This window comes from Thrips palmi, unplaced genomic scaffold (genome assembly GCF_012932325.1).
Source record: "Thrips palmi isolate BJ-2018 unplaced genomic scaffold, TpBJ-2018v1 HiC_scaffold_19, whole genome shotgun sequence".
Taxonomy (NCBI): domain Eukaryota; kingdom Metazoa; phylum Arthropoda; class Insecta; order Thysanoptera; family Thripidae; genus Thrips; species Thrips palmi.
Window position 1 is genome coordinate 546,298 of NW_023144628.1, and position 14,948 is coordinate 561,245.

The 14,948-nt window shown below is 61.9% G+C and overlaps 1 protein-coding gene across 1 annotated transcript in view; it reads right to left on the reverse strand.

The window, feature by feature from the left end:
• Window positions 1-14,478, reverse strand: part of LOC117646203 (diuretic hormone receptor-like) — a 39,392-nt gene extending 24,914 nt beyond the window's left edge. The window contains exons 1-8 of the mRNA XM_034387010.1: window positions 14,392-14,478; window positions 14,245-14,317; window positions 12,344-12,420; window positions 11,834-11,990; window positions 11,070-11,274; window positions 10,708-10,801; window positions 9,313-9,394; window positions 5,764-5,844 (exon numbers count right to left, since the gene is read on the reverse strand). Of these exons, the coding sequence (XP_034242901.1) occupies window positions 5,764-5,844; window positions 9,313-9,394; window positions 10,708-10,801; window positions 11,070-11,274; window positions 11,834-11,990; window positions 12,344-12,420; window positions 14,245-14,317; window positions 14,392-14,478 (856 nt within the window). The remainder of the gene's footprint in view (window positions 1-5,763; window positions 5,845-9,312; window positions 9,395-10,707; window positions 10,802-11,069; window positions 11,275-11,833; window positions 11,991-12,343; window positions 12,421-14,244; window positions 14,318-14,391) is intronic.
• Between the last annotated feature and the right edge of the window lie 470 nt (window positions 14,479-14,948).

Consider the following 14,948-nt stretch of genomic DNA (forward strand, 5'->3'; position numbering starts at 1 on the left):
GCGCCGAGGACCCCCCCCCCCCGGTCCCCTCGTCCCCTCGTCACGGCGATATCACGGCGGTAAGTGCTTTTTCAATTAACTCGCAATCGACCCAGAATTACGCGCTCCGCCATTAACCGCTCGCCGCTCCCAGCCCCCCCCCAGCACGCACCAGCCTCGGCCTTCTTTCCCTCCTCGGCCTCCTCCGTGCACATCCTGCCGTCCTCGTCTCCCTGCAGACTGATTCCGAGAGTCGTTTTCGTCGCTCTGTCTCTCTCGCACCTGTACGGATCGCCCCACGAGTGCGAGAGAGACAGAGCGACGAAAGACGAAACCGAATCTCGGAATGAGTGTGCAGGGCCTCCAGGACCAGGACCGAGGCGCACCAGGTATGAAGGGCGTAACGGCGGGCATCCAGGGCGGCTGTAGGCTGCGGGAAGTCTCTCTGTCTGTCTCTCTCGCACTCCAAGGGCGTCCCGTGTAGGTGCGAGAGAGGCAGACGGACATCCTCCCTAACCAGCCTCGGAATCCCGCCACATCGGCAGCAGCAGCAATATCCGCCCGTCGTGCCGTGCCCGCCCCCGTGACCCCCTGGTCCCTGCCCGTCCCAGCCTGTCCGCTTTCCGGCGCCACCCAGCCAGACACGCCCAGACACGGCGCCTCGCGACCACCTCGCCGCCTTGCCGTGTGGTGGGCACGCCGGCAGCCAACAGAGACGTTCCGAACGCCGCCGCGTCGCTACGTCTCTCTCGCTCGCACCCCCGCGGGGCGCCTCATGAGAGCGGACGCGGAGAGAGACAGAGCGACGAAGCAAGCGGAGGGCCCAGTCCGATGGCGCACGAAGACCGGTGGAGGCGGCCATAGCTCTAGACGCGTTTTGAGCTCCAGAGTCGCTAAATGGGACTCGAACCGAACGTGTGACCCCACCAATGGATTCCTCGTTCGGAGAGCAATCCATTGGTGGGGTCACACGCTCGATTCGAGCCCTGTTAGCGTCTCTGGAGCTCAAAACGCGTCTAGAGTTTTAGCCGCCTCCACCGGTCTTCTGGCCCACTGTGGGGCGTTGCCGCGGTGACGCCGGCAGGGCAGCCGGGCCGGCCGGGCCAGTCTGCAGGGTAGGCCGCACGCCGACAGCTGTGAGTGCTCCGCGGTCGGGTTGCCTACCCTGCGGGCTGCAGGCGCCCCGTCCACTGCACTGGCCGGCCTCCGCGCCGCCGTCCGTCCGGTCCGCGCGACCGCATCCGCAGAGGCCAGTTTCCCGATAACCGATTTTCCCACGCCGTCTGTCTGTGTGTGCGCATTCATTCCATTTGGTCCGCCGGCTTGGCGGGGCGGGGCGGGGCGGGGCGGGGCGGGGCGGGGCGGGGCGGGGCGGGGCGGGGCGGGGCGGGGCGGGACGGGGCGGGGCGGGGCGGGGCGGGGCGGGGCGGAGCGCCTGTCAGTGTAGGCACGCCGACCACCACTCGTGCGCGGCGGTACAGCCTATCCTCCGATCCGCAGGGGCTCCACCCGACTCCATCGCCACCAGCGCGTCGTCCCGGCCGTCCTGTCCCGGTCGTGCTGGGCCTCCTCTCCGCGCGACGTGTCAGCCGGCCATTGTTCCCGCTCCTTGGCGTTTGACAGCTCCGTCCCCCCCCTCACCCCCCCTCCCCCCGCCCGCGCCGTCCGTGTGGGAATTAAAACAGGTGAGACAATGAGCGCGCAGCGGAGCAGCCAGCAAGCCCCCGCAGCCCCCGCCGGCGCGTCGCTTGCTTTACCTTTTTGGCCGGACAAAAATCCCCCCGCCGCGCCTCGCCGGGCCCGGCCGCACACACAGCGCCACAACGGGAACGGCGCTGCAGCGAAATGGGACTCCACGAAATGAAACCCGCTCTGAGTCGCCCTCTCGTTCTTTTTGTTTTTTTCCTCTCTCGTTGTTGGTGTTGGTGTTGGTGTGTGTGTGTGTGACAGAGAGAGAGAGAGAGAGAGAGAGAGAGAGAGAGAGAGAGAGAGAGAGAGAGAGAGAGAGAGAGAGAGAGAGAGAGCGCGTGTGAGTGCGCGTGTTTTGCGTCGACGCGTTTTTCATACGCGTGGCCGGAATACATTACATAATGGACGGTTTGTAGGACGAGCGGAGTGAACGGCGCGGAAAAACGGCTCGTTTAAATCTTGGCGGGAACAACAATAGACCAATGGGATGCCGCCCTCGCGGATTAGAGTGTAGGGCGTCCTTCCACTTCCTGCCTCGGCGCAGCGGCCAGCCAGGCAGCCAGGCGGGCAGCCAGGCGGGCAGCCAGGCGGGCAGCCAGGCGGGCAGCCAGGCGGGCAGCCAGGCGGGCAGCCAGGGCACGCGGAGGCATAAATCAGCCTCATGAGGACGGCGCGCGGCGCGCTCTTCCGGTGGTGGAGCAGGCCCTCTCGGTGGTGGCCCGGGGTCCGGCCCGGTCCGCCCTGTCCGAGAGCGCCGAGGGCTAGCCCCCCCGACGCACAGCTCGCTAACACGCTGTTTTTTCCCACCGAAAAAGTTGGCCAACGAATGGGACAATGCCAGCACGCACAACACGTATAACTACTGCGGACGGAAATATATGTATGAAAAAATCAAATACGAAACAGAACAGAAAAAAAAGGTCCCTGGAGTTAACAATCCCCTTTGAATTTGGAGCCGTTCTAGGAACTAGGAACCCAGTGCGTCAATTCGCCTGTTTCGGTCGCAAGGGCGGAAGGGCGAAGGGACGGGACTGGAGCCAAATAACAGGAGAAAAATAACAGGAGCAAAAAGACGGGCATAACGAAAAGACGAAAAGCAGCAACCGGCAAACTAAACATATAATTTGGTGGGGCCGGTCCCCTTGGTCCCCTCGGTCCCCTCGGTCCCCTTCCCAGCCTCCCAGAGTCTGTCCGTTCGCATGGCGTAATAGGCTGCCCTGTCTGAACACCCCTCCCCCTTCCACCCCCTCGGGTCTCTCTTTGATTCCCTGGTGGAGCGCACAGTGGGCCAGAAGACCGGCGCAGGCGGCCAAAACTCGAGACGCGTTTTGAGCTCCAGAGTCGCTAAACAGGCCTCGAACCGAACGTGTGACCCCACCAATGGACTGCTCTCTGAACGAGGAATCCATTGGTGGGGTCACACGTTCGGTTCGAGTCCCATTTAGCGACTCTGGAGCTCAAAACGCGTCTAGAGTTTCGGCCGCCTGCGCCCGTCTTCTGGCCCACTGTGGAGCGCCGCGCAGCCAGCCAGGCCAGGCCAGGGTGCAGCGCAGGGCCCTCGCGGCGGGGAGGTACCGCGACCACCGCGACCACCGCGACCGCGCGCCGAGGGACTCTCAGCTCAGCCCACGTCTTGGAGGCGGTAAAGACGGCCCTCGGCCCTTGGCCGCTGAGGGCGGCGGTCCTCAGTCCTCGGCTGGCAGGCAATATAGGGCTAAATCCAGGGCGGGGCCATTGTGAAGCCACAATGAACGCCGTGTAACAGTGTAGCAGTGTAGCGGCAAACTGCGCGCGGCTCGCCGAGGGCCAGGCAGGGCGGCTGGCCCGGCCTGGCTGACAAAAGAAAGCCGCCCCGAGCAGGCCGAGCTGGCCGAGCAGAGCCCTTTGAACCTGGTTCATGTTCGCCCCGCCGGCCCCGCCAGGCTGCCGGCCTGTCAGCCCGGCCCAGCCCAGGGCCCCTTGACCTTCCCAAGGGACCCACAGCCCGCGCGTGGCGGCCGGTGGAGGGATTATGATGCGCAGCTCGGCGGCCCTTCGTCGTGGCGGGGCCCTTCCTGGCGCGGCGGCCCTTCGTGGCGGGGCCCTTCTTGGCGCGGCGGCCCTTCGTGGCGGGGCCCTTCCTGGCGCGGCGGCCCTTCGTGGCGGGGCCCTTCTTGGCGCGGCGGCCCTTCGTGGCGGGGCCCTTCCTGGCGCGGCGGCCCTTCGTGGCGGGGCCCTTCCTGGCGCGGCGGCCCTTCGTGGCGGGGCCCTTCTTGGCGCGGCGGCCCTTCGTGGCGGGGCCCTTCCTGGCGCGGCGGCCCTTCGTGGCGGGGCCCTTCCTGGCGCGGCGGCCCTTCGTGGCGGGGCCCTTCTTGGCGCGGCGGCCCTTCGTGGCGGGGCCCTTCCTGGCGCGGCGGCCCTTCGTGGCGGGGCCCTTCTTGGCGCGGCGGCCCTTCGTGGCGGGGCCCTTCCTGGCGCGGCGGCCCTTCGTGGCGGGGCCCTTCCTGGCGCGGCGGCCCTTCGTGGCGGGGCCCTTCCTGGCGCGGCGGCCCTTCGTGGCGGGGCCCTTCCTGGCGCGGCGGCCCTTCGTGGCGGGGCCCTTCCTGGCGCGGCGGCCCTTCGTGGCGGGGCCCTTCCTGGCGCGGCGGCCCTTCGTGGCGGGGCCCTTCTTGGCGCGGCGGCCCTTCGTGGCGGGGCCCTTCCTGGCGCGGCGGCCCTTCGTGGCGGGGCCCTTCTTGGCGCGGCGGCCCTTCGTGGCGGGGCCCTTCCTGGCGCGGCGGCCCTTCGTGGCGGGGCCCTTCTTGGCGCGCCGGCCCTTCGTGGCGGGGCCCTTCCTGGCGCGGCGGCCCTTCGTGGCGGGGCCCTTCTTGGCGCGGCGGCCCTTCGTGGCGGGGCCCTTCCTGGCGCGGCGGCCCTTCGTGGCGGGGCCCTTCTTGGCGCGGCGGCCCTTCGTGGCGGGGCCCTTCCTGGCGCGGCGGCCCTTCGTGGCGGGGCCCTTCTTGGCGCGGCGGCCCTTCGTGGCGGGGCCCTTCCTGGCGCGGCGGCCCTTCGTGGCGGGGCCCTTCTTGGCGCGGCGGCCCTTCGTGGCGGGGCCCTTCCTGGCGCGCCGGCCCTTCGTGGCGGGGCCCTTCCTGGCGCGGCGGCCCTTCGTGGCGGGGCCCTTCTTGGCGCGGCGGCCCTTCGTGGCGGGGCCCTTCCTGGCGCGGCGGCCCTTCGTGGCGGGGCCCTTCTTGGCGCGCCGGCCCTTCGTGGCGGGGCCCTTCCTGGCGCGGCGGCCCTTCGTGGCGGGGCCCTTCCTGGCGCGGCGGCCCTTCGTGGCGGGGCCCTTCCTGGCGCGGCGGCCCTTCGTGGCGGGGCCCTTCCTGGCGCGGCGGCCCTTCGTCCCGGGGCGCTGGAGTCCGATACGCGGCGGGCGTGGCGGGCTATCGATTGTGCCTCCGTCTTTGAGGCTGTCACGCTGTCACGCTCGGACGCTGCCGCGCCGCCGCAGGCAAACAGCGTCGCGGACGGGCAAACAAGAAGGGCATCTGCGCCCTTCTCGTGGCCGGGCTGGTCGGGCTGGTCGGGCTGGCGGGCCATACCTGTTGAATGCACAGGGAAAGGGGCAGCGAGAGCCAGGCCAGCCAGGCCCGCCCGGCCGCCGGGGACAGAGTACACAGCCCACGGGCCACAGCCCGGCCGAGCGGAAAGCCAGTGGGCCAGCCACCGTGAGGAGGGCCAGCGGCCAGCCCCAGCGGCCAGCCCCAGCGGCCAGCCCCAGCGGCCAGCCCCAGCCCCACAGCGAAAAGCTGCTCCCGCCTTTGAGGCCCGAACGGGAGGGGCACTGTGGAATCAGGCCGTGTATAGACACTTTATACACATCCCGAAAAACGAGCGGGGACACCAAGGGGTGACCCACTGTAAAATTTTGTGTACAATGATTTGTGTGAATGAGCAAGAATGTGCAAGGTTTTTGGCGTTTTTGCCATACATGTGTTGCCTACTTACAGGCGTTTTTGCCACCTGAATGTGGAATGTGGTCAAATTTTGTACAACGAATGTGGGAAGCTGTTCCCCCCTCGGGGGACACTCGAAACAATTTGCGAAAATCTCCAACAGAAACATGACGTCACTTACCCCAGCCGATGAGAATGTAGCACCGCAGTCGGACGTTCTCCCGAGTGAACGTCTCCACGACCAGAATGTATAAGTACAGCCCTGGAACAAGAGGCGGCCAACGCGCATCAATCATGGGCAGCGAGCCGCGCTTCAAAAAAAAAAAAAAAAAGTCGGGCACATTTCAGCACACAGTGCACGCAGCCCTCCAATCCACTCGGCATTCAGACAAACCGATCCACTTCCGTCTCGCTCATCAATCAGACATGCCTATAGTCGGACTCGAGGACTGGCATTGGCTGGCGCCGCGCCAGGCCGGGCCAGGCCGGGCCAGGCGCCCGCCCCGCCGATGGGAATGCGGCGCCGTTAAAGCCAAGGTTATGAAAAAAAAAAAAAATTGAATTGGCACGTTTACGGTGGGGTGCGTACCCCGTAAACAAAACTACTATCAAAAGTAGTACTGTCGTACTACCATTTCGGAGCTCTGTACATCCCAAAATGTAGTACGGAAGGAGTACCTTATGAAACAAAAAAGGCATCCGAAAGAAGTACTGCCGTGCTACATTTCAGGACGTCTCTTTCGGGAGCACTTCGGGACGTCGGAAACGGTAGGTCTGTGAGAGGTCTTTCGGAGGTCCCCCACCACCCGTCGCAGCGCCCTGCGGCCATGTAGTTCCGAAGGTGACCGCTAGAGCGCGCACCTGTGTCGTAGTTCGATGGCCTGCCGCTAGGGTGCGCCACTGTTCCAGATATGAATGTGAATGCGTATAGGAATGTGAATATGACACAGATAAACTGTTAGGAAAAATGTATTTATTCACTGACCTTTTTAAATTAAAAATCAAACGATAAGACTTGTCACGAACAGCAGAAAATATGGAGACAAAAATGGTGGACAGGACTCAAAAACAAAATATTTAAAAGAGGAATCTCGGTTGGACTGAAAAGAAAATACAGCAACCATAACTGTAACACCCCTTGATTAAAAATAAGCCAAAATGACTGAAAGAAATTCAATTAGCACTGATTCCGAGGTGTCATGCTTACTTTGCTCTGTCGCAGGAAATTCACTTAATTTGACACTGAAGCACAGGAGTCAGTTCTTGTTCCACATGTAATTGCATAGTGGTGCAGGTTATCGTTCCAGAATCTTGGGCAACTCCAGTGGGTCAAGGTTTCCGCAAAGAGCCTATTCCTCAAGCATAAAATCAGAAGACGAACAAAATAAACACTTTGACAATAAGAGTATCAAAGTAACAGAATATTGTAGGTTAACTTACACCGGTACTTTCTGATTTGGATTGAAACACGAAATAAGCCTGCACCAAGGCTTTGAAGTATTCTTCTTATTGGTGCACCTGAGAACTGAACATCTTCGTGCGTGGTTTCTTTTCTTTGGAGACATGAATTTACTATAGTTAACAGAAAAATAAATAGAAGTAAGGATCCGACGCCACAAGCACAGTGCGCGCCAAAGTGCGCCGACTGTCATCTGCACAACAGGTGAGCATCGCGTGGGCCCGAGGCGCGCTCTAGCGGACTCACTCGGAACTACATGGCCGCAGGACGCTGCGACGGGTGTGGTGGGGGACCTCCCAAAGACCTCACATAGACCTACCGTTTCGGACGTCCCGAAGTGCTCCAAGAACCGACTCCTTTGGGACGAGCGACCAGGGCGCGCTCTGGCGGCGAACTCTGGCACCACACACTAGGTCCCCGCGCGACGTACGAGAGAGCTTCATTTGTAGTACGTTTAGGGAGGTCCCGAAGAGCTCCCAAAACCGACTTCTTCGGGACGTCCGAAAGACATCGGATTCCAGACATGTACTAGTTTTGTTTACGGGGTAAACCCACCCCGCAGTGAAAAAAAATCTCGGAGGTAACTCGCGCAACACTGGTAAAACAAAGGCATAAAAATTACGCCCTTTAGGGCATAAATACTCTTTTACGCCCTTGCAAGGGCATAATTTGTTTTATGCCCTTGGAAAGGGCGTAAATGGTGTAGGAATTTCAAGCAAAATTTTAATGCCCTTCTCAACGGCATTAACGATTTATGCCCTTTAAGGGCGTAAATCGTTTACGCCCTTTAAGGGCATAATTTTAATGCCTTTATTTCACCAGTGAACCTGGAGCAAACCGATTGTATCGGAGTCCTTTGGAGGACTTTGTATTACTCTGCGCGACTTCGCACGTTTCTCGCTCGGTGCGGTGCTTCAGTGCTTGCAGGGCGAATCCATGCGCGAAAGGTCGTGTTACACTGAGCGACATGTAAGATGCATTGCGCCGCGTACGGCGAGCCTGCCTGGGGCTGCCTGAGGCCGCCGGCGGCATAAAAAACGAAGAAGGTGCGCGTTTCGGCGGCCGAGGGGGACTTCCAGTGGAGGGGAAGGGGTTGCTGAGTGATAATGGATGCAGGAAATAATGAATGAAGCTTGGGGAGTGGAGGGAGAGTGGGGGCACGGGTCGTGGACAGAGGCCCCACCCCGTCTCCACACTCACAGCGGACGGCCATGAAAATTAGACTCGACTTCAAAGGGCGGCACGGGGACGCTTCATGCACCGACGCTCGCCTGCTGCAGCTCGGGCCGCGGCGCTTCGGCACGTGGAGCGGGCAGCGGGCAGCCTCCAGGACGGCGTCATTGTCGTGGTGGTGCACCGACTCGCGCCACGCGCACGCCAACTTCTCTCCGGAGCAAACCGCACTGGTGCACAGTGGGCCAGAAGACCGGTGGAGGCGGCCAAAACTCTAGACGCGTTTTGAGCTCCAGAGTCGCTAAACAGGCCTCAAACTGAACGTGTGACCCCACCAATGGATTCCTGGTTCGGAGCAATCCATTGGTGGGGTCACACGTTCGGTTCCAGTCCCATTTAGCGACTCTGGAGCGCAAACCGCGTTTAGAGTTTTGGCCGCATCCACCGGTCTTCTGGCCCACTGTGTGGTGCAAACCGTGCAGGCGACTCGCCGCGCCGAGCGTAGCAATCCATCCTCTCGTTCGCGTTGGCGGCGATCGCGGCATCTGCGCCCCGCCAGCAGGCTGCTCATTCCGAGAGCCGTTTTCGTCGCTCTGTCTCTCTTGCACCTTCACGGGACGCCGCATGAGTGCGAGGGAGACAGAGCGACGACGCAGGCGGGAGGCCGCAGGTAAAACGAGGCCGCGCTGCACAGCATCCATTTATCCCGATTTGCTCGCCGTCAGGCCGTCAGTGAGATGGAAAGAATTGGGATTGGCTGCTCCCGGCCATCCGCGGACCCCCACTGCAAGTGAGAGAAGCGGTTTGCCGCGACGGACGCCTCGGGCGCGGCGCGGCGTTGCTGCGGGAGCCTGGCTACGGGGAACGCCGCAGCATACAACCAGTAACGCACTTCTCACCGCGTCGTTGTTCTGTGGGTCCGGAGTACCAACAAACTTCGCCCTGCGAGCACTGCCTGAGCACTGCGAGCGACCGGTGAAAAAAAAGAAAGAATGGGGGGCTCATCCACTAACCCTCTGAGTGTCTGTCTACCTTTTGCTTGCGCTAGCGAGACGTCTCGAGACAGAAGTACGCAGTTTGCACATCACTAGTACTCACCTTCCACGAACATCCACGTGAATGTAGTCAAGTGAAAATAGTGGAAGAGCACGAGCAAGCAAACGCACTCGGTGGAATCAGTCTGGAAACAAAAAACGGAAGTGAGCACACTGAAAAACCAAACGTGGTCCAGACCACAGCAACTGGTGTGGTCAAATGGGTGTCATTTTGACCGCACCAGTTGGTGTGGTCTAGACCACGTTTGGTGCGTTTGGTGTGGTCATTGCATGGAAAGACCTCATGGCACCACACCAGTATGGTGCGGTCCAGACCAACGTTTGGTTTTTGGCCCGTCCCGTTTATTTTTTGTAAAAAAATGACGGAGGGACGGGCATATAGTATGATCCCTGCTGTGCGTCCGTCCGTCCGTCCGTCCGTCCGTTCGTCCGAGGACTTCCCGTGGTCCGATCTTGACCAAATTTGGTATGCAGCCTCCTTGGGTGACCCTTAGAACCGCCCGGTGGCAGCAAATCCGATCCGAGCCCCGGGGGCGCTGCTGCAGGTGCATCATGGTCTACATGGGGTCGAGGAGGATCTCGGCAACGGATGCAGCTAGGAGGGCATGTAGGGGTATTTAGGGGGCGACGAGAAAAAACCAAAGGTGCCAGTTTCGAGCGAATCGGAGAAGTTCGGACCCGGGTTCAAATCCCAGCGGGGTATTTTTTTCGAAATTCTTTTTATTCGAGTTTTTGCATTGTTTCTGGTGTTTTTGAGGGTGCTGATGACGAAAACGACATTTATTTTAACCCCAGACTCAGGTTTAATTCCCGTCAGGGTTAAACATGGGCGAAATTCGTACGTTTCTTAATGTACGGGACGGGCCAAAGTTGCCGATGTACATCGCTACTTTTCCTGTTATTCAGTGCAAAGAGCATTTAGCCAAAGGTTTAAGTGGTCTGGTGGCCCACGAACTTGCACTATAAAATTGTCGTGAGCGGAAAGTGCCAGATTGAGTGCAAAATCCAAACCGAGTCAGCGGTCCCGCTATTGCGTCGCCCAACGCAGGAAAATCACTCTCGTGAGTCTTAGCAGAACACGACCATCGCCGAATGGAGTCCATAGAACACAGGAAACGGCCACAGCGGCGGCAGCGCTACAGTTCGCAGTTGCCAGTTCTCGAGTGTGCGTGCATGTGTGTGTGCCCCCCTGCGGCGGCGGAGAGGCGGGTCTGGCCGATGAGTGGCTGAATAACTTATAAGCACACTGTCTGCTTGAACGCGCGCTGGTGTGCCAGTGTGCCAGTGCGCGCCGACAAACGCTCGCTCGGCCAGTTCGCAGCTCGCCCTCCCTGGCTGGGCGCTGGCCTCCTCGACGCCCCGGCCGGCCCCAGGGCGTCGTTGCGCGACTCAATGCATGCCCTTTGCAGGGCCTTTGTAGGGGGGAAAGTTGCCTCACCTGAATTGAATAATTAAGAATCCACGTGAAGTCCGCCAGGATGTAGGCGCACATGAGGTTGGAGTGGATCGAGTTTCGTAGACAGTGCAGGTCCCTGAGCAGGAAGAGGTGTCAGTGAGAACGCTTCTTTCAACATCGCAGGGCGGTGGACCGGTGGAGGCGGCCAAAGTCCCGGACGCGTTTTGAGCTCCAGAGCCGCCAAATGGGACTCGAACCGAACGTGTGACCCCACCAATGGATTCCTGCCCGAATGCGGAATCCACTGGCGGGGTCAAACGTTTGGTTCGAGTCCCGTTTCTCAAAACGCGTCTGGAAGGTTGGCCGCCTGTGCGGGTCGCTTCTGGCCCACTGTGGCTACTCACTTGAAGGACACGAAGATGAGCACGGCGAAGAAGAGGGCGACGAGGGACATGCCGTACCCCACCTGGTACACGACGTGGGTCAGCTCCACGGCCCACCACGCCTCGGGCGCCTCTGGCCCCAGCGGCGGGGCTAGCTCGCGGCACAGCGTGTAGTTGGAGTAGCGCGACCAGGTGCCGTTGGGGAGGCACCACCGCGACGCCAGGCCTGCAGCAAAGTGCCGCAAGGCGCAGCAAAGCGCAGCAAAGCGCCAGCAGCAAAGGATAAACATCCTCCGCGTCATGTTTATCGCGAGGCAGAGCGGACAGGCCGATGGTCCGACGGGGCTCTGATCGCTTTGATCGCGAGGGCGGGCTTCGCCGGGCTTCGCCGGGCTTCGCGCTCCGCCGAGCAGCGTCAGCTTGAAAGTACGCCGCAGCGAGTAGCGAAAGCTACTTGCATGGAGCATGGGGCTCCGGTGGACTAGCAACCGTCCAAGTTACGGATATGAAGCCAACCCAGGCTACTCTACAAACTCAAGTGTGCACATAGTACACTCCACCCGGAGTGCACATGCATGTACACTCCAGGTTGGGGTGTACATGGCATGTACACTCCTGGTTGGCGTTTACTTGCCAAGTACACGCCAGGTGGCGCATACCTTCAGGTACACTGTTGCTGGCTGAAGGCATGCGCGCAACGCGCAGCGACCCGGTGGTAAAAGGGCCTGGCCGGTAGTGGGTGATCTTTAGAACTGTCCGCGTGGGCGAACGGTGTGGTGGCGTACCTGCGGGGTCGTACTTGACGCCGTTGAGCTCGTCGAAGCACTGCTGCTCGGCCAGCAGCCCCGCGCCGGTGGGCGGCCAGCAGAGGATGGCGTCGAAGGCCGAGGCGCAGTGCAGGCCCGCGGGGGTGGGCCGGAGAGAGGCTTGCAGCGCGCACACCTGTGGAGCGGAAGGCGTCGTCACCGTCGTCATGGCGCACTCATTCGGTTTGCAGGTCACTCGGCTCCACTCGGCGCCACTCGGCTCCACTCGGCTCCACTCGGCTCCACCGGGCGGCTGCGGGAACCTTGTTAGCCGGCACTGTCTGGGCCATTTGCACGGCACGCTGCCCGCCCTGCCTGCCGCCATCAAGCCAGGAGGCACGGCGCTGCCAACAGGGGACGACCGGGACAACACAGTCCTTGTCCTGACTGCTTTCTCCTTGCGGTTGCTGCTGCGCGGTGCAGAGACCGGGTGAAACCGGGCGGAACCAATGCTCCACTCTGCTCGGGGCGGCGTCGACACTACATTACCTCCTCCGTCTCGAGGGACCGGTTGGCGGCCAGCCACGGCCCGGCGTCCACGACGTCGGCGCGGTCCGCGTCCACCGCGGAGGCCGGCAGTCCCAGCGACGCGGCGGGCCACTCGGCCAGGCGGGGCGCGGAGGGCGCTCCTGCAACAAGCAACAAGGAGGCCTTGGTGAGCTGGGGCAAGGCCGGGCAAGGGCCAGCGACGCCCGAGGAGCCCGATCGTTTCGAATGTTCGGAAGGTTCGTCCACTTTCGACGTAACGTCTTCTGTCTCTCTCGCTCTCACTGGCACTCCGTCAGGAGCGACAAGGACAGAGCTGTGGCGGGAGTGCGCAGTGCGTTTGCCTCTGCCTGCCACCGCCACGGGCGATTGGGGCGCCACTACCGCACACAGTGCAGTGGACGCGCCCCCGGCCTGATTAACAGTGGCTGCACAAGGCCGCCGCCCCAACGCAGCAAAGCAGCCCGGTGTATGCAGATGCGGCCGGCCACACAGTGTGCCACACAGTGTGCCACACACCTTGCACGCCGTGCCGCGCCGTGCACCAAGTCCTTCCGGCCTGGGAGAGGGCTGTGATGAATGCCATCCGCCCTGCCTCCCACGGAGCGGCACGTTTCAGGACTCTCTCGCACCCTGACGACGGGCCGGCTCTTGAGTGCGACAGAGACAGAGCGACGGAGCGACCCGAAGCGAACCAGTCTGCTGGCCGGGGTTGAGCCGAGGCCGGCCAGGCGGCCCACGCCTTCGATACGGCCTGTCTCTAACTCTGTCTCTCTCGCACCGCTGCGGCACGCCCCACGAGTGCGGCAGAGACGGCCCGACGATGCGACCCCTTTGGAATGAGCCTGCTGGTACACTTGTCCCTGTCAGCCCCCCGCCCACCTTCAACCAGCCCCTCCACCCTAATCCCGCCCATATGAGGAGGAGCGTGATGGATCGAGACACCGCAGGGCGTCGCAGGGGCGCCGCCGTGCCGCCAGGACTTCCAGGACCTCCACGACTACCAGGGCCCGGATTAGATTGTCAACGTGTGGGAGTGCATGGCTCGGCCTGGTGGGGGACTCGGGGCTCTGTCTGTGTTTGTGTGTTTGTGTTTGTTTGTGTGTGTGTGTGTGTGTGTGTGTGTGTGTGTGTGTGTGTGTGCCGACATGCCAACGGGCACTGCGAGGAGGACGCCAACTTGTTCAGGAGCAAGTGGGGATCTGGGAATCCAACGCGAGCACGCTCACGGTGTGCCCCGCCGAGGAAGCCCCAGGATGACGAAGACACCGCCCGCTCCACGCACCGTAAAACATTGTCCAAGCCTTTGCAGCATGTCAGGTTCGTACAAACTATTAACTTCGTTATGCGAGGAATTCGCTTTGTAAATGACGATGTATTTCCCTTTCAAACTTGTGTCATGCTCGCTCAGAGTATGTTAAAGCCCCCCCGTTTTCCTTGCGAGGCCTGTGATAGTTCGTGAGGCATTAAGGGTGCGAGGAGGGTGGTGCAGGGCTGTGTGACGTTGGTGACGTGGTCCCATCCCGGCCAAGTCGCCAAGTCGGCTGGGGAGCTAAGTCCAAATCCCGCACACGGGCGTGGACGGGCCGCAGCGCCGAAGCGGGGACAAGCTGTCGCAACAACTTTGCAACCGGGGCAGCCACCCACGAGTGGCAGTGTCCCTGCACGCCAGTGTACGCCCACCCCCATCCCTCCAGCCAGCCCTACCCATCCGCCCTCGGATTATTCATTTCGTAGACACAACAATGGACGTTGTTAGGGGAGGCTCCATGGAGAGGTCCCGGCTATGGTCGCGACAGCCCGGAGCGGCTTCTTGTATTGTGCACAAATTAGGCACGATCTTTTAACTGGAAATACTGTCCCTGTCTGGCGGTGCTGTGCCCCTGTCTGCCTCCGTGCTGTGCCTCTGTGCTGGGGATGCGAGCCCCAGTCCGAGCCCCAGTCCGAGCCCCAGTCCGAGCCCTGCCCCAGTCGGGGCTGATAAGGGCGACACGCGTAAAGCTTTACTGCGGTGTCCCGCTTGCCGCTTGCGCGTCCACCCTGCAGCGTACCGTCACTAGGGTGCCCAGGGTGCCCAGGGTGCCCAGGGTGCCCAGGGTGCCCAGGGTGCCCAGGGTGCGACCGACGCCGTCCAGCATCCTCACTCACTTTTCTGCTCCGCCGAGCGGAAACTAAAAACAAGACACTGATAAGTGAGTGCATTAAGAAATGCTTGAGAGCATTCCATCAATGCGAGGAAAATAATTTTGGCTTGAGGACTGATTATTTTTTCAGCGCCAGAGTACCTCCTCGTGGGCGGCGGCAGGGAAAATGCACTTGCAGCACGGGGAGATTTCGATAGATCGATATGCACACGTGATATCGTTGAGGCACTCTCTATGGCAGAGGACTGGCACCGGCACGGCGGCGCGCAGACTCTCAACAACAGCCCCCCGCAGGGCTTGCAGGGCCCTGGGGCAGCCAGCGGAGCGGGCCGCCCAGAACTCCAGTCGGAGTCCGAGCGGGCCAGACGGGAACACATAACGCTCCACATGTCCGGGCGGAGGGGAACACTTCGTAGGGCTGCGGCCACTGCGGGTCGGGAGAGGGCCGAGACGACCGAGACGGC